At 37.8% G+C, this 25,114-nt stretch overlaps 1 protein-coding gene and 2 long non-coding RNA genes across 3 annotated transcripts in view; 2 read left to right on the forward strand and 1 right to left on the reverse strand.

Moving 5' to 3' along the window:
* Nucleotides 1-25,114, forward strand: part of LOC141378404 (uncharacterized) — a 154,758-nt gene that overhangs the window by 112,385 nt on the left and 17,259 nt on the right. The gene's annotated exons all lie outside the window — the stretch shown is intronic.
* Nucleotides 2,345-24,568, reverse strand: kcnk5a (potassium channel, subfamily K, member 5a). The gene is made up of 5 exons (NM_001037401.2): nt 24,102-24,568; nt 8,792-8,903; nt 6,395-6,561; nt 6,144-6,312; nt 2,345-3,378 (listed from the first exon to the last, which is right to left on the reverse strand). Exons 1-5 carry the CDS (start codon nt 24,285-24,287, stop codon nt 2,471-2,473), a joined length of 1,542 nt encoding a protein of 513 aa, NP_001032478.2. The 5' UTR covers nt 24,288-24,568; the 3' UTR covers nt 2,345-2,470.
* On the forward strand, nt 14,213-17,485 carry LOC147833196 (uncharacterized). The gene is made up of 3 exons (XR_015513980.1): nt 14,213-15,063; nt 15,790-16,604; nt 16,684-17,485. It is a non-coding gene; the product is annotated as an uncharacterized LOC147833196 (long non-coding RNA).

Consider the following 25,114-nt stretch of genomic DNA (forward strand, 5'->3'; position numbering starts at 1 on the left):
ACAATCATCATATTAAGTATAATCTGACAACGTGCTTCAAACAGTATACACACTGAGTGCATAATTAGACATTTTGTGCAGTCTGTAACTATACTTTTGTGCATGCGGGTCAGTTTAGGACGATGATCTGATCTGTTCACACTACAAATCTGATATTGTCCACATTTATAACAATGTGAACAGCTATGCAAAAAAATGCGATTGAGAAAAAATAAGGCTCGCAGTGTAAACGTAGCCTTACAGCTTTAAAAATATATATCACAATTGTAAAAAAATAAAGCTGACTACTTTGCGGATTTCGCCTATTGCAGTTTACTTTTAGAATGTAACCCTCATGATTAATGAGGGACCGCTGTACTACGATTATGACTTTAGTCAGATTAAGGTCATCAAAATCTTGGTTTACAAAGTAAACTCCTAAAATCAGGTTATTGTGTTAATTGTATTAAAATCTTATTGGTATTGGTGTCCATGTAAACGTATTAAATGAAAACATTGCATACCCTAGTAGCAAAGAATTCTGGCCCAGATTTGGCAAAAAGCTGGCACAGCAGGCATTCATCCGGGAATGGCATACAGCATGTGGGCCAAACATGGCCCGGGTTTGGCAGAGGTGGTACCGTCTTTAAGGTGGCACACAAGATTTGGGCCAGATGAAAAACGTAGTATTTGGCCCAGATTTAAAAATTTGATAAGTGGGCCATGTGAGTTTGGCCAGTCTTGACCCACATTTAAAATACACTAAAATCATTTTTGAGTAAAGAAAAAAAATTCTACCAATCAGGTCACTTTGAGAAAAAGCGTGCCCATAGTGTGCCTAAAGCGCATCACTCTATGGGTTTATCAATTTCATTGCAATCGCGACACACCAACCTATCTGGCCCAGTTCAGGCCCAGTTATGAGTTATTAACTTGGCTGAGACTTGGCCCAGATATGGTCCGTGTTTGGCCCTTGTCTGGAAGCCAGATTTGGTCCAGTCATGTACCGTAATTCACTGCGGCATGTGGGCCAAGCAAAACCTGATTGTGTGGGCCAGAGCTGGGCCAGAGAAATTTTGCTATGTGGGTACAGTCACGTGTGAATGGGCATCCATGTAGAAAAGGAATTTCAGGAATATTTATTTCTATTTCAGGAATGTTGCTTTACTCTGTGAGCCCTTACGGTCATAAATTGAGTGGGTGCCTTGGTAACTTCTGCCTTGGCTTTCAATCCTGTGGGTTCATAAGGCTCGTTTCCACTGACTGGTACGGTACGGTTCGGGTTGGTACGGGTCACCTTTATCAGGCTTGCATTTGCACTACCAAGGGTACCCTTTTGGTGGTCGTGGTGTATGACAAAAAAAAGTTTCAGTTGACGTCATTTTCGCTCGAGGAAATGTCTACAGTAAAGCTGTACAGGTCTTTTACATATCATATGAGAAGCACTTCTCACAAAACAGATGCTTTACACACAAGCACTTATGTATAAATGTTTATTACTAACTTTTCTATGAACATGATTTCATTATAACTGCAGATCAATGACAGTGCAAAATAGGCTACTGTAACGTCTGTATTTATATTAAATAAATATACAAATCATGTTTCAAAAGCACGTCAATAATCAAGCGCACGTTATTATCATCAGCTCAAGAAGTTTGTTAATTCAAATATAGACACGTAGCGAGAGCAAGCAAGACAGCGAAACCGTTTGCGATTCAGACAAGTTCATAAAAAACTAAGGGGCACAGGGTAAATCTGCTCTTCTTTTTGGGTTTGTGGCTGTTCATCAAGACGACAACAAGGTTTGTTTGAGCCCGGGTCGACCATGGCTCGTTATATGTATATATAATTACGCTGTAATCACTCGGCTGTGTATTAAAACATGATGGCGGTTCCTTTGTTTTCATTCTGGCTAGCTCCACACAAGCTCGGGACGTATCTCTGTAACCAAATTAGCGTTCAGCTGCACTTTTAGCTCCACCTTTTGGTACCCTTTCTCGTGTTTGGTACCCTTTCGAAAGGGTGCCGAAAAGTAGTACGGTTCGGTATGCATTTTGACAGTGGAAACGGCCATAAAAGCGCAACGATCAAAACCATACCGTACCACCCGATTTGGTAACTTCTGTCTTGGCTTTCAATCCTGTGGGTTCTTAGATTACAGAAACTGGTGTTCTGTTCATTTGTGGGATTCAGGGGGGTTGCCATTGAATTAACAGTGTCTGATCATCCTCCATTCATTAGAGCTACAATTACCTCTGACCCAAAAATTTACATTTTCCACAGGGTATAATAAATCATCTTATGGGTTTGCTGACCAAAAACTTCATAGACACATTCTTGAGAAAAATACTTAGTTCACATCTTGTTAAAAAGCTCAACATTGAAGCCTTTTAATTTGTGGAAAAACAATTTTAGATTTTTGAGACTTAATACATGCTTTATAAAATAGTTTTCTACAATAATTTACAATGGTTCAGAGTAATTTCAATTAAATGTCAGTGTTGTCCTCTTTGGAATACTCTTCCACCAGCCGCTCATAGGATTGTCCATGGTCTGAGCCACATCTGGTGAATACAGAGGTTTCAGATTCTGAGTCCTCTTCCTTTCTGAAATCTGGCTCATCTGATTTGAAGCTAGGCATAAAGTCATTTTCATCCTCCCGGTTATTGTTTACAAAATTATCCTCATCAATGAAGGTTATGTTAGCATTAGGAAACATGTTGGTCTGGTGACCTTTGGAGTCCCAGGTGATCGGACCATTTCTGCAGCCTTCATATATAAGAGCTTGATGGCTCTCTCCTGCCTCCTTGTCCAACTGATTCCCAGACATTCCCATGCACTGCAAGTCAGTATCTCCTTCCTCTAGCTTCTCAGTCATGAGAAGACATTCCTCTTGGCTAAAAAGGTAGCCCTTGGATTTTGAGAGTGCTACAGCAACTCTATCACTGAAGCTATAATGGCGCTTCAGTCGAGGTGAGCCGTCTAGACTAACAATAGTATTTCCATTTATAGAGAGAGCATCGCTGCAGCTTTTTGAGCGCTTTGCGGCTGCGTTCTTTCTACTATTCATGGTGCTGACACACTGATTTTCTCCTTTGTCAGCACCTATTTGCTTAATTAAGTCATTGTAACCTTCCTTTTTCTTGGACAGGAAGCTGAAGATGTTGACATCATTGGGAGTTGGGGGAAGGTGTAGTGTCTTATGACTTTCCTTGAGCTGTAACTCATCCAGTGAAAGCCTACGCCTTTTACGGTGCTTCTTCAGAGCTTTGTGAGCCTCCACAACCATACGCACCTTCCAATTGAAAAACAAAGACAGCCATGCCAGACCAAGATAAATCCACACCTCAACAAAGTAGCGATAGAGAGTAGGATATTCAGCATTTGGGTCAACACCTAAAATAAAACAAAACAAATATTGAGAAAACTGTGTACAGGCATACACTAATAGTATCTCTGGGGGCCGCAAAAGTGCCTGGGCCCTTAAGCCGCCTTTTCACTGCACATGACATTTGGACACGACTGTCGGAATACGCCCCCCTTGTGGCAGTTGCACAGAATTGCACCATGGGAGAGAAGCTGTCCTGGCAGTGTCCGAAGTAAAGGAGTGCAAAAGCAAGAGTCTTTATTTTCTGTGTGTTCACCATGGTGGAATGAATGAATACTAGAAACAGTGGCGTAGCAGACGGGCCTGCAGGGCACGCACCGCGGGGGGGGGGGCCCGAGTGATTAGGGGGCCCCACGTCGTCGCGATTTTCAATAATTGCAAATCCGGTAACCGCAATAATCAAACTCTTGGGAACAACTGTGATCAGAACCAAAGTTCACAGGTCTGTGTTCTCTGAACTCCTCTCAAGCGGTGGACTACTTCATTCTGATTGCTTGCCGCCGAACCGCGTCATAGCTCATACCATTAAGCTGACTTGATTTTAACTCTCCTCGACGGCCACACAGGAGAAGATGCGCCGCGCTGTTTCTCACGCAGGTTCTCGTTAAAAATGATTGACTTCTGGCTACTTTGACGCTCTTGCCGCTTTTGGTTTGTGAAGGCTTCCCCGCGTTGTCGCTCCACCCCGCCCCCTTTCCCACTCCACAGTTTGTGATCCGATTCAACAAAATAACCAAATAAACTCCTATTTCTCATCTCGCACGCACGGACCTGCTTGGATAACACTGGAATACATCACATCCGGTCGGCCGGTCGCATACGGTCTAGTCGCAGAAGTTCAAATATTTCAACGGATCCACAACTCAATTCGGCTCAGATTTTTTTTCAGATGATCGGAACTCCAAGCAGCTCCCGAACTGCTCTCCATTGCAAATGAATGACTTCCGGTCTGTCGCTTGTCGTTTGTCTTGTGCAGTGGAAAGGAGGCTTTAGATTTGTCCTCTAACTCCCGACCTACCACCTTAGCAATAGTACTTTCATTTTTAAAAGAACTATAACGTCGAGCAAAACACAATTTCCTTTGGCTAAAACCTTTATTTGTAGGGGTTGCAGAATTAAACACCAGCACAACTAAGGTCAATAATTAAAAATTAAATAGTATATATTAAATTTTCTGATGTTTAGTTAACACTTTAGTTGCAACAGATGTCGGTTATTTTACACTTTAACAATAAAATTTAGTTTTGCAAAAATATATATTCATATTTTATTTTTTAAGGAAACTTGCCTTTTGCAATAAAACAGAAATTTAAAAAAATATTTATTTATGATTTATTTATTGCCAAATCAGCAAATTATGGCTATTTCATGGAAAATGGATATACAGGGTGGGCCATTTATATGGATACACCCTAATAAAATCGCTAGCTTTTTTAAATGTCTAATCATCTTGTTTAATCCCGCCCCTTTTCGCAGCGCCGTGTGACAGAATTTCTCAAGCTCAAACTCTTGTGTGACTGTGGCATTAAGCTGTGGTCACACTGGACTTTTCTCCCCATAGACTTCCATTCATACGCACGCGAATGCATCAGACCAGAAACGCAGGGTCATGCGTCAAGATTCGCAGGTAGTTGCATTGCAAAGTTCAAGCTTGGTGATCTTTGACCTGCGAAATCGCATCACTTGACTGCGTGAGACCAATCGAGGAAAAAAAACCTGACCTCTCTGGACAGAAATTTAAAACATGGAGGAATTGCTAGCTTTTTTAAATGTCTAATCATCTTGTTTAATCCCACCCCTTTTTGCAGCAACGTACAAGTGGTGCTCGCTGCAGAGCCATTTGAGGAGAGGTGAGCTCCAGAGAGGGGGAGCTTAAGCTTGAGCTCCACCTTTTTTGCACTTCTTCTACGAGTGATGTCACTGGGGGTAGGGTTAGGGGTGGGGTTGGAGTACGCATTAAAACAGCTTACAGGAGGAGGAGCGACAGCTCATGCTCCCCCTCTCTGGAGCTCACCTCTCCTCAGATGGCTCTGCAGCGAGCACCCTCTCGCAACGTATGACAGAATAGGGTATATGCCGAGCTTGTGCTGTGCCCATGCTGATACACTTCTGGTGACTTGTTATTGTGAACTTTTTTCCATTTTATACGCTTCCTTATACAGCATTGATGTTGTAATGTCATTAAAATACATTCGGTTAAATAAACTTTAGCATTTATTTGGTTTCTCAAGCGTAAAACAAGACAAAAAGCTGTTTACTCGCACGCGCCCGTCAGAATCAGCAGGCTAACGCAGAAGCTCCTTTGATTATACTGGGGTAAAATAAATGCTCATATTATAAAGATATGGCAGGGGAAACCTAATTTAATGCAGTGCTTATTGTACAATCTGAGACCCACTTTAAATCGGATATCACTCGGCTAGTGGAGATCGCTGATTTTTAAAGAAAACAGACCTTAAACGCACCGGATTTTGCATTGCCATTCGATTCGCCGGAAGCGCTTAACCCAAGTTACTGGCAAATTAAAAGTCCTATTAGCATGCTTCGGCATATACCCCATTTCGCACACACAAACTCTAGTGTGACCGTAGCTTTACTGGTGGAATGTGCAATCAATGAATATTGGCCACCAGGCTGGTCAAATTTAGCCATGAAACCTCCAACACTACATTGACCAGTGTTTCAGTTTCATTGTCCAACCCCGTATGTCATCTGCTTAATTGTAAATGTGATGCATGATGGCAAGCAGCTTAAATATTTTAAATACACCCACCTGCTACAAGATCACCAAAACCAATAGTTGTCAAAGTGACGAAAGAAAAATACAAGCCCTCGATATAGGTCCAGCCTTCCTGAGTCATGAAAACAAATGGAGGAATCACCAAATGGATCAGCACACCCCATAACAGAAAGACAGCTGTACAGGTGAGCTGCGTTTTCCGCTTTAACAAGAAAATAAAAGCAAATTAGTGAATTATAAACAATACTATTAAAAGATCTGCAAAATGCAATTTTAATCCTCACCAATGTTACTCCTTTCTTTGTAAGATACCATCCGAGGTGTTTAGCTCTTCCACCAAAAAACTTTCCAAGTTCACTGATCCAAGTGAAACACAGTGGCACTCCAAAGAGACCATAAAATATACAGAAAACCCTCCCTGAAGGAGTTTTTGGAGCAATATTTCCATAACCTGTAGAAATAAACAATTATTTTTCATGGAAACTGATTCACCTAACAGTAAGTCAGGCCATCTTTAAACCATGTTTATTGGTATGGTGCTTTTACAATGTAGGTTGAGTCAAAGCAGTTAACATAGATTAAGAAAAGAGAATAAAAAGCCAAAGAAATATTTCAGATTGTGGAATTTCCAGCAAATTAGGCATGGAGCAGAATTGTAATACAATGCTGGTGTAGTTTCAGAAAAATTAACCAAGTTATATACAGAAATTATAGTTTCGGTTTAGTTTAAAGAGCCCTAATTATGGGTTTTTGAAAATGACCTTTTATGTAGTGTGTAACAGCTCTAAGTGAAGTGAAATATCCAGCTAAGGCTTAAATCTGAAAGTGCACAGTGTTTAAAACTATTGATTCATTTGTAATAGTCGACCCATAGTGCTTCAAATGAATCATCTTAATAATGAGTCTTAAGCCGTTTCGGCCTGATGTCTATACGAAACTTAAGCATTGCTCAATTGTTGCCCGCACAAACCCGGGAAAATTAAAACCTGCGACCCCGCCCACAAACAGTAGCAAAGAAAAAGAGAAAGACAAACACTGTAGCAGGTCCTGGTTGAATCAAGTCGTAAAGACGCTGTGCTCAGCTGGATATTATTGGAAGTGTGAGGGGAAAGTTAGTGTTATTTTCACTACCCAAAGATGATGGTTGAAATTATGGGAGTTTTCAAAACGGGAGGGTGGTGGGAGATGGGTCTGAAATACGGGAAACTCCTGGGAAAAACAGGAATGTTGGAAGGTATGCTCACACAAACACTATGCATTCTGACTACTTCAATATTGTTGATAAGCCGTGGTGGGCATTTCACTCTGTCTCACGTTGAACGTTGTCGACCAATTAAGGTTATAATAGTTTTGGATTTTTCATTAGTTTTAGTTTCGATTTCGTTTTGACTTTTTGTTTTCAAATTCAGTTACTTTTAATTAGTTTAAGAGGCAGATTTACTAGTTTTTATTAGTTTCTTTATTTTGAAATGACTTAGTTTTAGTTTGGGTTTTATTAGCTTCAGTAGGTTTTATTTATTTATTTTTTTTCTAAATGAGGATATTTGTTAGGTGCAAGATTCAAAATCAAAAGGATAAATAATGTATAATAAAAACTCGGTTATACATTTTTTGAAACATGTATTCAGAGAACACATGAACACTTTCATCTACCGCAACCACCTAATCATCCTCATTCAAATACAACAGCCCACAGGATAGCCCGTGTACATGTGTGCAAGGCTGCTCTGAGGCTAGACACACAGTAGTGATAGGAAGTTCAGATTTTTAATGCGGTTGTTCGGACTCAATATTATGTAGTCAGCAATCGTTTCAAATGATTCAGTTCGATTTGGTGAACTAGTTCAACCAGTTCACTTCGAAGATCTGGTTAAAGGATTCGTTCGCGATCGCGATACAGGAATAAAACCCATTATTGGGCACAAATGTGTGCACAAAAATAATAGTTTAAAGTGTCTGTATTTAATGCGGTCACCGTGCTGCTGCTATGTCCACTCAATGTTTTTGTCGCAGGAGCAACAGCGAGGCTAACTGGAAGAGAACCTGCTCGATCTGGCCAATGGCAGCAGGATGACAGACTCTGAGGTGCCGTACGGGTCAAACACCTGCAGCGCGAATTATATTTACTTCTAAGCGGCTTACAGTAAGATTATATTTTAAATACATTCACAAATACAAAAACAAAGGAGGTTTTTGCTATATTTTTTATTTGTTTCAGTTAGTTTTGTATGTAAACAATACAGTTTCAGTTAGTTGTACTTTTTTAAAAAACTCCTTTTTATTTTTATTTCAGTTAACGACAATTATTTTACATTTTACTTTGTTTTTTCATTCGTTTTCGTTAACTATAATAACCTTGCGACCAATCGCAACAGACTGTCATCAGTCTAATCCTAAGGAGGGGTTTGGGAACAAATGAATTGCTGAACGATTCATTCGGGAGTCGTTGGGATAATTAGGTAAAAATAAATGCATATTATAAGACAATAAAACTGTTTTTTGACCTTGCATGCATATTAGCCTGTTGTTGGAGACTCTTAAAACCAAAATATGACACTTTTTAATGTATAATAGGGGCTCCTTAATTACTAAACTATTGCAGTTAAGCAGAATTGAACAACATCTTGTTACATGGGCAGCAAATATTTCTTGAAGTCTTGATTATTCTTCATGATTCTTACCTATAGTTGTGATCACTGTGGCTGCAAAGATGACAGCATTGGGCCAGTTCCAGTTGTTAAAGGTTTTGTCGCCTGTGATGGTGATGCCTTGTCCTGCAGCATCGGACACCACCTATTTTTAAAATTAATCAAATTGATAACATCAGCCACACACTTAAAGTTTGCATGATCTCTTACAATATCTCTTACATCGATTAATGCTCTAATGAAATGATTATTGAGTGAAATTAGTGATGTCCCGATACAACGTTTTAACTTCCGATACGATACCGATATTGCAGCCTTCAGTACTTACCCATACAAAATTCACCACAAATCAGGAGTACTTTACCAATTTTGTTGAGTGGAATGTACGAATGGCTAGATCAAACTCAGAACAAACCAAAACGACCAATTTATTAACTATTGATTGCATAAATGTAAACCTTTTACATAAGAATACATAAAAAAAGAATTGAAGATTAAATATGAAAAATATCTTAATTGAATAAACAAAAATATAATTTTTTAAGTCCAAAATAGTAATTAAGGCCGTACTCACACTAGGTACAGTTGCCTCGAACCGGGCCAAAGCACGCTTGTCCCCCCCTCCCATCTCCCCCGACGGCCCGCGCTCACACCACAAACAGGCTTCGGCACGCTTATGTCATCGCTGCTGCGCTGTTCAGTGAGAAGCACCCTCTCACTCAGCAGCACAGTGGAGATTTCTCTAGTTATATCGTTTCAGTCGTTTGATATGTCGTCAAATATTTCGCCAAACAGTCCTTAGGGATGCGGGGACACGCAGTCAGATATTTCGCCGAACAGATCCGCCACTTTTGGCGCTCATAAACAATCATAAAGCTCTCGTGCTGCAAGAATGAGGAGGTCTGCTGAAGGCGCGCAGCTGTCGTGCAGTGAGGGGTTTGCTTCTTTAATAAACTACGGCAGTTTGCGTTCACTGAACAGTAAGAATTATTAATAAATCCATATGAAACAGTGCCTTAAAAGTCACGTCTCGCTTTCAGTTTTGGGCTTTGGCGCGTTTTGCACTCACACACAAGCGTACCGCGCCAAAGCCCAAGTGAACCGGGCTCAGGCACACCTCTTCCAACCGGGCCAGGGCCGGCCAAGTGAACCGTGCTTGAGCCCGATTCAGCGCTCTCACACTTCTCAAACGATCCAGGAAACGGGCCTAAAAGTAGGCCCTAAAGGTCACTTCTGTTATTTAATTTTTTACTACCAGCAAATTGTAGAAACAGTTGAGAGCAGGAACATAAGAAAAAAAAATATTGCTAAAGTTAGAGTGTCCAAAGTTTCAATTTCTCACACACTGCCCGAAAGAATGAGACTGTTGCATTTACTATCCACAAAAAATAGTGCAAACAAAATAAATTTAACTCTAATACAGGGCAGAAAACAAATACCTAACTAAAAGAATAACTACATTTCCCACTCCATTTCCAGGGCTTGACGCTTATTTTTTTATTTTTGTTTCAGGAGTAGCATATGCGCTTCTAAGCTGAAAACTTTAGGAGCACATTAAACATTTTTAGAAGCGCAGTGAAAATGTAGAAAACAAATGTGTTTTGCGAGAAATAGAAACCATTTCTAAAATAGAAATTAAGGTGAATGTTGCCTTTTAACATGGAAAAGACTCCTTTTATTGTAAATAGTCAGGACACATTATGATAATCAAACATGTCACACAAGGAGGGTTCTGAGTGAAGGAGATTTGTATTTATTTTTTGGACTCCAATACCTAGTTTAACCACTGGGTGTCAATCTAACCTACTGCACCTTTAAACTAAAGTGGTTTTTAAAGAAAGAATCTGATACCAGAACTTTCCTTTTTATTATTATTTTTGTTAATACTTGGTAAAGATACCAAATGAATATAAAATGGGTTAGTTGCATGAATATACATGTTTAAAAAATAAATAGTTTAGCCAATGGGGTGTGGGGGGGTTGGCAAAAAGGTGTCCTGTTACACATTTGTACTTATACATGCCTTTCAGTAGGTTGTTACATGCAAGTAATTATGCCACTATTACACATGAAGCTACTATGTACCAATGTGTACATGCAGTATACTGTGTATATACTTTTTACAAATCTAGTAGTTACCATATAAGTTCATGGGTATAAAGGGCACTAAAATGGGATCTTCATTTTTAAACTTTAAAGTTTTCTCTTCTGTTTTGGAAAATAGCTTTTGGGTGCACAGTAGTAAACAGTTTTGCTCACTTTATCAGCTGGTGAATGCACTTCAGTTTATGCAATAAATTATATAATCCAGTCTCAGCAGTTGGGTAGAGTGTTATTGGTTTTACATAATATGTTATAAAAAATATGGCTATATTTTGCCTTTATGTGATTCTTTCATATCGAAGGCAAAAGAAGCAGATACATTGATCTTTAACCACTTAAACAGGTTATTTATCTGCAGTTTCTTCTGTTTACTTTTACAAAATAAGTATCACACCTGCACCACATTCTGGATTACAACAAAATGCATTCCTTGCCAACACCTTAATCAACAAGAACAACCTGTTCCACTTCAGCTGAACAACTTTACACATGGCACTTATTGCTTTCAAGACATTGCTTTCGGATTCATACAAAGATTACAATCCAAATGCTGTTAACCCTGAGCATAGATAGAAGTTAATAATTTAACAAAGAAGTACTGTTATGAAGAGTCACTGACTTAGACACTCCTAACATTGAGACGATAACAAGACAACTATTAACTTAAAATCTTAAAAGGAACACGCCACTTAAAAACAAAAAATGTAGGCTTATTTTACAAATATGTTTGTATGTTTATAGTTTATATAGAAAATGAGTCCCTCAGCTTAGTTTGCAGTGAGCATTATGCTTCTTTTTCAGTATATAGTTTGATTCCTAACATTAGATTATGTATTTGATTAATTCAGGGGTCACCAAACTTGTTCCTGGAGGGCCGGTGTCCTACAGATCTTAGCTCCAATCCTAATTAAACACACCTGAACAAGCTAAGCAAGGTCTAACTAGGTATACTTGAAGCATCCAGGCAGGTGTGTTGAAGCAAGTTGGAGCAAAACCCTGCAAGGACACCGGCGCTCCAGGACCGAGATTGATGACCCCTGGATTAATTAATCATTTATAAAGGACTATTACAACCTGTAATTCTCTGAATAGAAAAGGTTGGTTTCTTGGTTGCATACATCAAATAATACTATATCTGTTTAGTTATTTAATAAAGCATGGGTCTCAAACTCAGTTCCTGGAGTGCCGCAGCTCTGCACAGTTTTGCTCCAACCCTAATTAAACACAGCTGATCCAAATAATCAAGTTGTTCACAAGAGTCTCAACACCTTGATTCGTTGCATCAGCTGTGTTTGATTAGGATTGGAGCAAAACTGTGCAGAGCTGCGGCCCTACAGGGATTGAGTTTGAGACATATGTAATAGCGCATCTCTTGTGTCCCCTTTGGTTCTAAGAGGCTCTCTCAAGTGTTTTTTTTTATTTATTTTTTTTAATTCAAGCAATGCATAATAAAATATTTATAATATCAATTATAATTATAGTATCATTGTGGCTGGTCCGGGCATGGTTCGTCAGTAAAATTCCTTTATTATTAGGGCCAGAATTAGAATTTAGTTTTAGTGATAACCGCTAAGAAAAAATTACTATTCCATTACTCTTAGTACACAATGTACCTACAGAAGACTCTAGCTTTATTAAAAATAAGTTAAATTCAGTCAGTCAGTCTTTATTCATTTCCCGAAGGCAATTTGGTTGCAGTATACAAGCATGTCACACATAATACACACAAGCACATTATACAATACAAATTCTACCCTAAATTTAAAAACTTTACAGCTGAGGGGATGAATGAAAGTTTAAACCGATTTTTGTTTTACTAATAGGTGTTCTGTATCGAATACCAGAAGGGAGAAGATAACACTCGTGGTGCATAGGATGGCACTCATCTGACAGAATACTCTGAGCTTTACTTAAAACTTGACTATGGTATAACTGAGCCATGGGCATCTGTTTTCTCCCTGTTATTTTTCCTCCTAGGTTCAGTTTTCTCCAGACAACTCTTATTTTTCACACTTAGAGAATTGAATCAACAAAGCAAAGAAAAAGATAACAGTGACTGAATGTTTGAAATGTAAAATATGCACATGAGCGACTTGTCTATATTAAAAGATCTTAATTTCTGTAAACAATATGGTCGTTGTTGCCCCTTCTTACACAACATATTAGTATTAACAAAAAAGGACAATTTATTATCTAAAACAGTTCCCAAATACCTACACTGATCAACACTCTCAACTCCCACTCCATTAATACTAGTTAGCTTACCCTTAATCAGTCTCCTCTTACGATTAAAATCAATAGTCATCTCTTTAGTCTTAAGAATATTTACTTGTAAGAAATCCTCCTGACACCAGCTGGAAAAATCATTTTAAAGCAAAAAGCAAATTGTCTAATCCCATTCAAAGATTTATGCTAAGCTAAACTAGTGCCACCACCAGACCAGGGGCCTCATGTATCAACGCTGCGTACGCACAAAAACTTTGCGTACGCCAGGTTTCACGCTCAGAATCGCTCACATTTGGATTTACTAACAATGAACTGAACGTGGGAATGTGCGCAGCTTCACGGCAGCTTTCTGGCTGGCGTACGCACATTTTTTGTGCGTGTCTGTTTTATTTCCATTGGCGACTCCTAGAGGCAGTTGTGTTAAATTCCTCTCTACAAAGTGTCTGAGCCTTGCAATGGCAGCTGTATGAGACAGGTTCATCTAGCAGGTATATAAGGTTTCCATACCATACATTTAACCAGCTAAACATTAAAGCACAATTTGCAGCAGTCGCCTGTTTTCCCAATGTAATCTGAGCGATCTCCCGCACGCACATTGCTATAAAGACACTATCTGAAGATGAATTTGCATGCGGGAATCAGAAACATTTCCATTCAATAAATGTGCAAATAAAATATGATGCTTATTGATATGAACTTATTGATGATTCCTACTTGTCTTTCTCGTGATAAATAGTTGGCAAAATCTGATATGTAGCAGGGGAAAAAACAAGAAAGAGTTCATCAGATGCTGGATTCGAGCCGAGTTCATGCTCGAATGTATCAATTCATGATCACATGTGTCTTACGAGTAGCGCCACTGAGACTGTTGAGCATCCTGCAACATTTTACAGATATAAACCTCACTATTTCTTTTTTTTTATGCACTCAGTGCGATGTTCAGACCCAACTGTGTTAACCGCATCAGCTAAACTCTCCCCACTCTATTTTTTTCTTTTGTTGTTAATTCCGGAGAACAAACTTGCAAATAACAGCGCTTTTCTCCGGTCTACCTCCGAAAGCAGCACCTCCAATTCACATTCTGTTCAAAGTTTCTCTTTTTGCTTGATTTTGCCATTGCTTTTTCGTTGGGTTTTCCCATTAGCATAGTCATTAGCATATTCATACGGGGGAGGAGGCAGGGAGGAGTTTTGTGCTCGTGCATGTTGTGCTCAGTTTTACGTTCATTCAGATGTACAAAAGAATATGCGTGAGATTCGGCGTACGCAGTGTTTCATACATCTGATTTTTTTTCTGCGTACGCACATTTACAGCTTTGTGCGTACGCAATGTTTTAGTAAGATTTCCACGCAAGTCTTCGTACATGAGGCCCCAGGAAATCGGCTTATTGAGAAAAAAAAAATGGTTAAAATCTTTACAACTTAGCGTTAATAAAAAGGGAATTTTTTCTCATCCATCTTAAACATAGTACATGATTTTTAAGAAAGAGGGTTTTTTAAAGTAATTATTCAAACATTTATAATTACAATGAAATTCATTAGAGTACAAAGCTACCTGATTTACGTTCTTGTATGCATGTGCGTACGTATCCATTTAAGCCAATGAACAACTCTACAAACTTGTCTGGTACTTCATGTAAACCAGGGGTCACAGACACGGATCACGAGTTGCCCGCAGGCCTGTTCTAAAAAATGATGTCAGATGGTGTCACAGACAGCACGCACATTCCTCTGCCTTTAAGTTGATTTCCTGAGCCCTCACATGTGTCATTAGGTTTGACATATTACCCCCTTACATGTCAGAATCCTTGCATGTAAAAAATAGCCATACTTTAGACTGCTTAGTTTATGCAAATTTGATTAATCTGAATGAGGCGCTCACCAGGTACGCTGTACTGCACACATTGTGTGTGTGTGTGTGTGTTTCCTAGCAACAAGAACAAAAGCCTAAGGCTGACAGTGTCTGTATCCCTCAAAGTAGAGATCTGCGCGGGACTAAATTTTGAATCCCGCTCCCGCCCGCACTCGCCAGGTTTTAGCCGGAACCCGACCGCTCCCGCTTATATTAAGCACTTGATGTCCCGCTGCCCGACCCGCCCCCTTTTCTATCCACCGCGCTCGATCCCGCTAAAGAGCGGGGGGAGAACAAAACCGAAAATCACCCAGTTATACTGTCCAGACAGCCTATAACAAGCTGTACACACACACGCACAGCACCAAGCACACACACACAGACAAAGCTTTCTCTCTATTCGCGCGCGCGCGCCCTCTAACACACACTCATAAGCACCAAGCACAAACACAGGCAAAGCTCTATCTCTCATTCGCGCGCACGCACGCACGCGCACACACACACACACACACACACACACACACACACACACACACACACACACACACACACACACACACACACACACACACACACACACCTCTCATTCGCGCGTGCGCATACATACACACACACACTGCAACAAACAAGCTAAACACAGCATCGCGCTATTTCATTTACACACATACATACGCGTGCTCACTCGGGAGTCGGGAGCGATATTGCTAGACAGCCCGCTCCCGTCCCAAATTAAACCCGTTACCGACCGTTCCCGTGATTTATTCGGAAATTTATACCCGCGCCGTAGAAATCTGGTCGGGTCCCGCGGCGCCCGCGGGACAGCCGCGGGAATGCAGACCTCTACCTCAAAGCTACACACCGGTTAGGGTTTCGGTACAGAACCCTAGTTATGAGAGATTGTTCTTAAGCCTGTGCTGCATCTCAAATGACAGACTATGCACTCATGCGCTATGTACTTGTGCACTTAAACACTCATGTATGTCGTCCGAAATAGCACACTACTTTTTTTTTTACTAAGCGGAAATTCAAACCGTTTCCCTGATGACGTTTGACGGTCGCCAAATCAGTGAAATAAATAGACAAACTATCAAATAATACCTGCCGTGAGCATAGCCACATTCACCATCGGGAGGCACTATAATCACTCTCATAGGAGAATTTGCTTTCACCATCCAAAATAAATAAAGTTATCCAACATGTGCACCTGATAGCTCCGCCCCTTCTGCTACGTGAGCAAAGCTGCGGTCGTTGAGTGCGTGAAGTGTCCATCATCACATTTTACTGGCTGAATGAGTGCATCATCCAGGTATTTAAAGTGCACTTATTATTTTTAGAGTTTTCAGTATGAACGCACTACTTACACTATTTATACTACAAAATGGTGTGAATTAGTGCATAAGTATGCGATTGGGGACACAGCTCTGGTTTATACTTTACGCATCTGCATGTTTGGTTGAGTGCACGCGGCAAATGTGACATCATTGCAGAGTTTCCGGAGGTTCGCTTTGGGTGCGCACGACATGATTTCGACCGGCGGAGCGCATGGTTTTTTTGAGACTCGAGCGAACAGTTTGAATATGAATCACCTTGAGGAGATTTTGTCTGAAACAGTATTACTGTGCAGACACCTTTATGATCTGTGATCATAGAGATTACCAAATGATTGGTTTCTTCTTGGTTTGCAACAGCCATGGGAAAGAAGGAAAGTTTTTGTTAAAAGGTTAGGAAAGAACCTGAGGGATAAGTTTGTTAAAGCCAAAAGAGGCCATGGCAAAAGTGGAGACTCAGGTACACAATTACAGAAATAGGTTTTTCCACCATTCATGGGTTTAACACTGATGGGTAACACTTTACAATAAGGTTCATTAGTTAATGCATTTACTAACATGAACTAAACATGAACAACACATGTACAGCATTTATTAATCATAATTGAACATTTACTAATGCATTATTAACATCCAAGTCCATGCTTGTAAACATTAGTTATTGCACCGTGAGTTAGCTAACAATAAACTACTGTATTTTCATTAACTCACGTTAACTAACATGAACAAATACTGTAGTAAATGTATTGTTCGTTGTTTGTTCATGTTAGTAAATGCATTAATTAACATTAACTAATGAACCTTATTGTAAAGTGTGACCTACTGATGTATACGTTTAATAGGGGTGTAACGATACACTGAGCTCACGATACAATGTGTATCATGATATAATGTTCACGGTTCGATATGCATCACGATATTTAGAGTAAAAATTGAAAATTAAACTGAAATGCAAATTTTATTAAAAAAATTTAATTACCAGGTAAACTATTTTTTATGTATTTCTTTTGTTTCTGAACCTTCTTTAAGAAAATAAATTAAACAGGCCTGTCTCTGGAAAATATAACGATTAAAAAACTTCTTATATATTATTATTGAAATGACAGAGACAAAATTAAGGAACAATTTAAGTACAAGTGCAAAAAAATAGCTTTCTATTCAATTGAATTTAACATTAAGAGCTTAAGGCTTTGCTTGGTCACTTGCGTTTTTTGTGTGTGCAAAAAAAAAAAAGAAATCCACATTTCCAGGTAATCAGCAGTTCTATAAGATAATCCTGAACTTATGTGTATCTGTCTGAGAGGTTTTTATGGATGGCTGTCTTCATGTTGGGCATGATGAGTGACAGGGTGGCTGTCTTTTTATTACACAGGACAGTCGTGGCTCTTTTCAGCAGTTTAGGCAGGTTTACTATTTCTTCGGCGTCGCTGATGTCGGCGCTATTAAGTGTATCATGTTGACATGCATTTTTGTGTACCTCTTTACTCAAAAGAGTTCATGTTCGTCGTAATCATAACTCTAAAATGCGATATGATTATTTAAATAATGTGTACGTTTTCGGTTTCATTTCCACTGCTAAGGGCTGTTCATACTTCCCACGCGGCTCTTAAACGATCACTCTGTTCCACAAACTGAATGTTGTTTATTACTTAATTACCTGTTAGTCACAACCTGCCGGTTCTGTTCACTGAAGCAGATGCGCGCACGTCTATTATAGTCCGCCCTCTGTAGTAACAGCTCACGGTCAGCTCACGTCATGTGTGATTTTGCGGCCGCCAATACATCATTATATGAAGACAGAATTATATTTTAGGGTGATTAGTACCTTATAAATACAGTATGTGACTCTTCCAACACCATTAGGAGGTATCCATGTCACTGTGCAAAGTATGTAAATCACTGTGAAGACTATAAAACTTCCGCTATGTTTGACCCAGTATGAGTGTCAAAAAGCGGACGAGTCTAAAGCAATGACTGGACAACCGAAATGTTGCCAGACGTCTGATTTTGAGAGGATGGGCCATCCTCTATTTCAACTCCACTCATCTTGGTCTGCTAACATTACTGCTGCTGCAATCTGAACTCACGTGCGACAGCAGGTGAAACGTAGCTCACGTGCAAACAGCTCAACTAATAAGAGAAAACGGACGTCATATCCTAATCAAAACGTCATAACGCCACGATGCATATTGTGACATTTTTGCATCGCAATAAATCGTACCACGATAAATCGTTACACCCCTAACGCTTAATTCTGAATTTTAAACAATTTAATAGTAGCAAAACTATAATTAAGGAACGAATCATTTCTTTGATAACTAGAAAGGAATATTTGAACCTATGGGTTTACAATATACTCATGCCTGTTTTTCTAGCCTTTATTGTTGATAATGGTCAGGAATATTAGCATAAGTAGAGGACAGAAACTAGCCAGACAATAATGTGTGAATTGTGGAGTGGGCTAAATCTATTTAAACATCTGTATTGATTAGTAAGTGTACTTTTTTTTTTTTTTTTGCTTTTATTCTTGCCATAATAAAATATATATATTTGTAGAGTAACCCATGTTCTCCTGTTATTAACTTTAACAGATAAAACTGTCCGAAATATGAACAAAAGCAAGTGGTGCATCAAAGGTTATGTTAAAAAACTTAGATGGTTATAAAAATCCTTATAGTCATTAAAATCATTTATAAAAACAATCAAATAATTGATTTAAAAATCTAGAATAAAAATTTGCAAATGAGCAAATTTGTTATTTGAGAACTGTGTATCAAACCGGTAGCCCTTCAAATTAATTGATTCCCAAAAAGTAGCTCTCAGTTTCAAAAAGGTTGGTGAGCCCTAATATAAACTATGTGGCTTACTTTATATTAACTGTTTTATGGCTGAATGATATCGGAAAAAAAACTGGCCATATGAATATAATTTCACAAAAGATGACCTAAATAACTCTACTTATAAAGAATTCATACATCAGCATAAAAAATAATAAACAATTTGCAAGCATAGATGACTAAAATAGAAAAATGATTTAAAAATTAACTATTTGGTGGTTTCTGTGGAGCAAAGAACATAAATTCAACATTAATCAAAAAACATTGAATTGTCTTCATTGTATAAATAATTAGAGGCAATTTAATCATTGATAAATTGAATTTCTAGGTTTGCAATAACTTAATATCTTAGTCACAGTTCCTTAAAACACACCCAAATTACAATCTTTTACACTACTATAGGGTTAAAATTTGTCCTGCGATGTGACTATTGCAGATCCGCACGTTGCGATATCGATGCTAAAATGATATACTGTGCAGCCCTCAACTGTTTGTTATGAGTAGGCTGTAACAATATTGCCCTGGGGTTGCAGGTGTATTAAAGGTGTAGTTGTATTAAATGTGCCAGACAATTTCCTGAGCTGACTGGCACGCTAAAATGTCACATTAGACTAGGCGTCACCAAACTTGTTCCTGAAGAGTAAACCTTCCTGCAGAGTTTAGCTCCAACCCTGACCAAACACACCTGTTCGTAATTATAAAGCCCTGCCTCATGTCCTAAATAATTGGTTCAGGTGAGTTTGATCAGGGTTGGAGCTGAACTCTCTAGGAAGGTAAATCTATGGGTGAGCCCCACATAATCCCTCATGCTTTGAAAATAAAGACAACAAAGAAATGAAAAATAAATGTGACCACATTTGTATTAATAACTCAAATATTACTTTGGTGGAAAGGGGCAGGAGAAACAACTTGTTCATAATTGAGGTAAAGTTGGTTTTATATTCACAAATTTGGAGTTTCTCCTTAATAATATAATTTCAGAAAAGTATTCTTTGCAAATGATACATACTGAAATCATATTAGCAACAAATGACTATTGAAGTACAACATTGTTCACAGTCAAATAAACAGTGCTAATGTTGTTCTTAAGTCATACTTACATTTGATTTCAGAGCGAATATTCAAAGTAGCATGGTAAACCATATACAGTAGGGATCATGTGACAAGTTGCCACTGAATGAATGTGCAAATATAAACCCAACTTTACCTCAATTTGTTTAATGTACATGCTATTTTCGTTATTTTTTCCCCCATTTCTAAATAGAAGCAACTGAATTACGCAAAAGAATTCATACAATTCACTAGATAATCATAAGAATAAACACATATACTCTTTACTGCCCCATCTTACTAGTAATATCATAATCCCAAAACATCAATATGACAAAAATCGTTGATGTTTTGTTCGCTAAATAGTCACTTAACATGAACAATAATGTATTGAGGTAAATATTGACCTATATTTGCACATCTATTCATTCATTTATTTAATGGCATGTATGCTTGGCCTGAATTAGCATGCAAGTACTACTACAAAACAACACTAGCACCATTTAATTCACTGTGATCAATGTTGTACTTTGATAGTCATTGGCTACTAATATGATTTCCCCATTGAGAATTAGCAAATAATGCTTCTCTGAAATTATATTATTAAGCAGAATGTCTGAATGTGTGAATATAAAACCAACTTTACCTCTATAGTTGTTTAGATAGTATACATGTTATTTATTTTTCCTCATTTCTAAATACAAGCAACTGAATCATACTATATAGTTCATACAATTCACCATATAATCATAAGCATGTAGCAAACCCTTTACTGCCCAATTTCACTAGTAATTACCCTAATCACACACCCTAATATCACTAAAGTAATTTGTTGTGTTCCCTAAATAGTCACTTAACATGAATAATAATGTTTCAATGTTTATCAAACTGTCATGAATTAATAATTGTCTCAACTTATGTTTTAACACCACTACAACGCAAGATAGTTGGAGTGCAAACATTTTTGAATAGTTTATCTACCCATTAATGAATAACATAAATGTAACGTCCTAAAATCGCAGGTGCGAATAGAGTGGCAAGGCAGTGGTGCAGTTGGTAGTGCTGTCGCCTCACAGCAAGAAGGTCGCTGGTTCGAACCTCGGCTCAGTTGGCGTTTCTGTGTGGAGTTTGCATGTTCTCCCTGCCTTCGCGTGGGTTTCCTCCGGGTACTCCGGTTTCCCTTACAGTCCAAAGACATGCGGTACAGGTGAATTGGGTAGGCTAAATTGTCCGTAGTGTATGAATGAGTGTGTGGATGTTTCCCAGAGATGGATTGCGGCTGGAAGGGCATCTGCTGCGTAAAAACTTGCTGGATAAGTTGGCGGTTCATTCCGCAGTGGCGACCCCGGATTAATAAAAGGACTAAGCCGACAAGAAAATGAATGAATGAAAGTGCGAGTAGAGCAAAATTGAGGGAAAGTTGGTTTTATATTCACAAATTCAGAGTTTCTCCTTAATAATATAATTTCAGAAAAGTATTCTTTGCAAATGATACATACTGAAATCATATTAGCAACAAATGACTATCAAAGTACAACATTGTTCACAGTCAAATAAACAGTGCTAATGTTGTTCTCAAGTCATACTTGCATGTTAAATCCGATCGAATTTTCAAAGTAACAGTAAACAATAGAGACTACTAAATGAATGAATGTGAGAATATAAAACCGACATTACCTCTATTGTCGCAAATTGTCACTGAATGAATGTACGAATATAAACCCAACTTTACAGTAATTTGTTTATGGGTAATTCTTTAACTACCGCCACTTTTATGTCCTTAGATCAGGGGTCACCAACCTTTTGGAAACTGAGAGCTACTTCTTGGGTACCGATTAGTGTGAAGGGCTACCAGTTATTAAATAACACACTTTTCTTAATTGATTTTTAATTTTATGTTATTATTAATAATTAATAATAATATTCATCTATGAGAAGACATTGATCATGTTAATGATTTCTCACAGTAGTTGTCAATAATGATTTAACAAGTTAGATAAATATCAATATGCAACACTTCATTTGTCTGAAATTGTTTTTAAAGTTTTTTTAAATTTATAACTTCAAATGTACACCAATGCAAGTGTGATTTAAAACGAATACCTATAAAAATATTAGATGCAGCTTACTCATATGTGCTATTTTTAGAACAGGCCAGCGGGCAACTAATGTGAACCTAGCGGGCTACCTGGTGCCCATGGGCACCATGTTGGTGACCCCTGGCTTAGATATATATTTTTGGATATATGATAATTTTGTTCAAATTCCTCTTTCTTTTTCAAACTAACAATAAGACCTACTTTAAAAATAAACGTATTAGCTTTCTATTATATTTTTTTCATATTCAACCTCCATTTAGGTGTCAAAATCACTGTTTTCACCTTGATTTTTAAACTTCAACAATGAAAATAACATTTTAAAAGATTATTTATCTGGTATCTATTAATGTGTCCTAATTAAGCACTAGTGAAATCATTTAAATATTTTATAGTTATTAATGTGACACTATTATCACTATTATTATTCATACAAAATATAGCTGTCGCACAATATCAGTATCATTTCCAGCACAACACTGTAATGTCGCTTTAAAAAGTTTGTTTTGAGATTATTTTGGTTGTTTCTATGAAAATGAATAGTACCATTTGAGAACATGTTCAAGATGGAGGAAATTTAAATTATCATCAAAAACACGAAGAAAAATCAAGGTAAATATTGCTTGATATGCTAAATACGCTTATTTTATGTCATTTCTATGTTTTACCTTCAAAAATGTTTTTAAGAACCAAACAAAATTAAGGTAAATAAGAGTGTTTTGTCCACATGAAAGGCTAGTATCAATTCAAAGATAATTGGTGAAGCTTTTTTTCTTTTTCAAAATAAACTGTTGAAATGTCATTTCCCCCATTGTCATTTCTGCCTTTTCACTACTTTCATTTCCATCACCACACACATTTAAGAAGTTCTCATCACACATTAAAAGTGTATGCACAATGTATAAGTTGATGCTCTATTTAATGTACAAATACAGTTTATTTATTTTCCAATAAGCTCTTAACCACATTAATATTAAATTTTAGAGTGTGACAGGTGTACAATTCAGCATACAACTCGATTATTTCGTTGACAAATGTATAAATATTGTATATATTGTAGAAAGATTAGTTAAACTAGATACAAAAATGATCTTAGACAAAGTTTGACTGCCATAATTAGTTTCATTTAGAAATAAAAGCTACAGTAAATATTGAGATTTGTTCAGTTCACGATGGAATTTTTTTTTCTCTTTTTATGCAAGTTTGTCCTCTTACAGATCTTAAAACTAGACAAATTGTTTAAACTTAAGAGGCTGTGTTGCGTTCATTTTGAACAAGTTCATTTTTAACTTCACAAGTGCCTGTAGTTGAAGAATGGCGCTAAGTAGCCTACATTTTATTTTCGTTATCGTTTTTCTTTATTTTTCACATTTCTAAATACTGGAATCATACTAATTCAGACAATTCACAAAAGAATAAACATTTGGCAAACTCTTTACTGCCCCATTTTACTAGTACATTCATAATCCCAAACATTAATTTTTAAAAATCGTTGCTGTTTTGTTCCCTAAATAGTCCCTTACTATGATAACTGCCTCAACTTTTATGCTTTAACACCACTACAAAGCAAGAGAAGATAGTTAGAGTGCGAATATTTTGAATAGTTGATCTGCCCATTAATGAATAACAGCTAACTTCTCTAAAAGAGCAGGTGCGAGTAGAGCAAAGAACGCACACACAGTCCAAGAAGGATATCATTCCAGCTGACTCATAAAAAAATCTTCCTCCACTTCCTCCTACAGGCTACTTGAATCTCCAAAGGCTATAATGACATATAGGACTGTCAACAGAAGAACGAGTTTCAACAATTAATTTTGTTTAACTGATGCCTTTAACTGGACTTCATTCCTACCTCTAGAATGTAGTCCAGGTCAGCCTTGGTAAGGCAGGGGTATTGTTTCAATATGCTCTCCTTGTCTGCTCTATATTTCCTCACGGCGATCTCCCAGTTCGGTTCTTCGATGACTTGGAATATTGCTGCCCCAATCGACAGGTAGAAAATGATAGCAGAAGTCAGAAGAGGTCCCTTGTCCACCATAATGAACACGAGCGATGTGGAGCGACTCTTAAAAACAAATTAAGAGCGCGCACATTTTCAGTCATTAATTCGGGCAAGCTCCAACTCGTCCTTACATATTCCTGAATGAAAATACGGTTCACTCTTTACATAAACGCGACAGTGCAATACAAATAATTGTAAACAGTGTGAAACTGTGCATTCAGCAAATGAAACGCTTTTTTATTTGTTTGCCGTCCACGTGCGCCTCTCGCAGTGATAACGCTGCGCTCTGATGAAACTTGTCTCATCTGTTGTTCAACAAACCACGAGAAAAGGAAGTTGGCCAAGATCCACCCACTAAAGACACCCCTCTCCTTCAGTCTTTCATTTCAACTTTTTGCTTCGTTTCAATTTCACATTCTTCTTATGGCATTCATCCCAACATTTCACATAGATAGATAGATAGATAGATAGATAGATAGATAGATAGATAGATAGATAGATAGATAGATAGATAGATAGATAGATAGATAGATAGATAGATAGATAGATAGATAGATAGATAGATAGATAGATAGATAGATAGATAGATAGATAGATAGATAGATAGATAGATAGATAGATAGATAGATAGATAGATAGATAGATAGATAGATAGATAGATAGATAGAATTATTAGCCCCCCTTTGATTTTTTTTCTTTTTTAATATTTCCCAAATGATGTTTAACAGAGCAAGGAAATGTTCACAGTATGTCTGATAATATTTTTTTTCTTCTGGAGAAAGTCTTATTTTATTTTGGTTGGAATAAATGTATTTATAAATAATTTAAAAAAACATTTTAAAATCCAAATTATTATTCCTTTT

Source organism: Danio rerio, chromosome 17 (assembly GCF_052040795.2).
Source record: "Danio rerio strain M-AB ecotype USA chromosome 17, GRCz13ab, whole genome shotgun sequence".
NCBI classification, from domain to species: Eukaryota; Metazoa; Chordata; class Actinopteri; order Cypriniformes; family Danionidae; genus Danio; species Danio rerio.

What these genes read in the sequence shown, in the direction of transcription:
- kcnk5a (NM_001037401.2), bottom strand. Translation starts at nt 24,287, where the DNA reads ATGGTGGACAAGGGACCTCTTCTGACTTCTGCTATCATTTTCTACCTG. An exon ending in CACAGTGATCACAACTATAG is followed by an intron (nt 6,562 to 8,791) that starts GTAAGAATCATG and finishes TTATTTCTACAG; the next exon opens with GTTATGGAAATATTGCTCCA. An exon ending in CAAAGAAAGGAGTAACATTG is followed by an intron (nt 6,313 to 6,394) that starts GTGAGGATTAAA and finishes TTCTTGTTAAAG; the next exon opens with CGGAAAACGCAGCTCACCTG.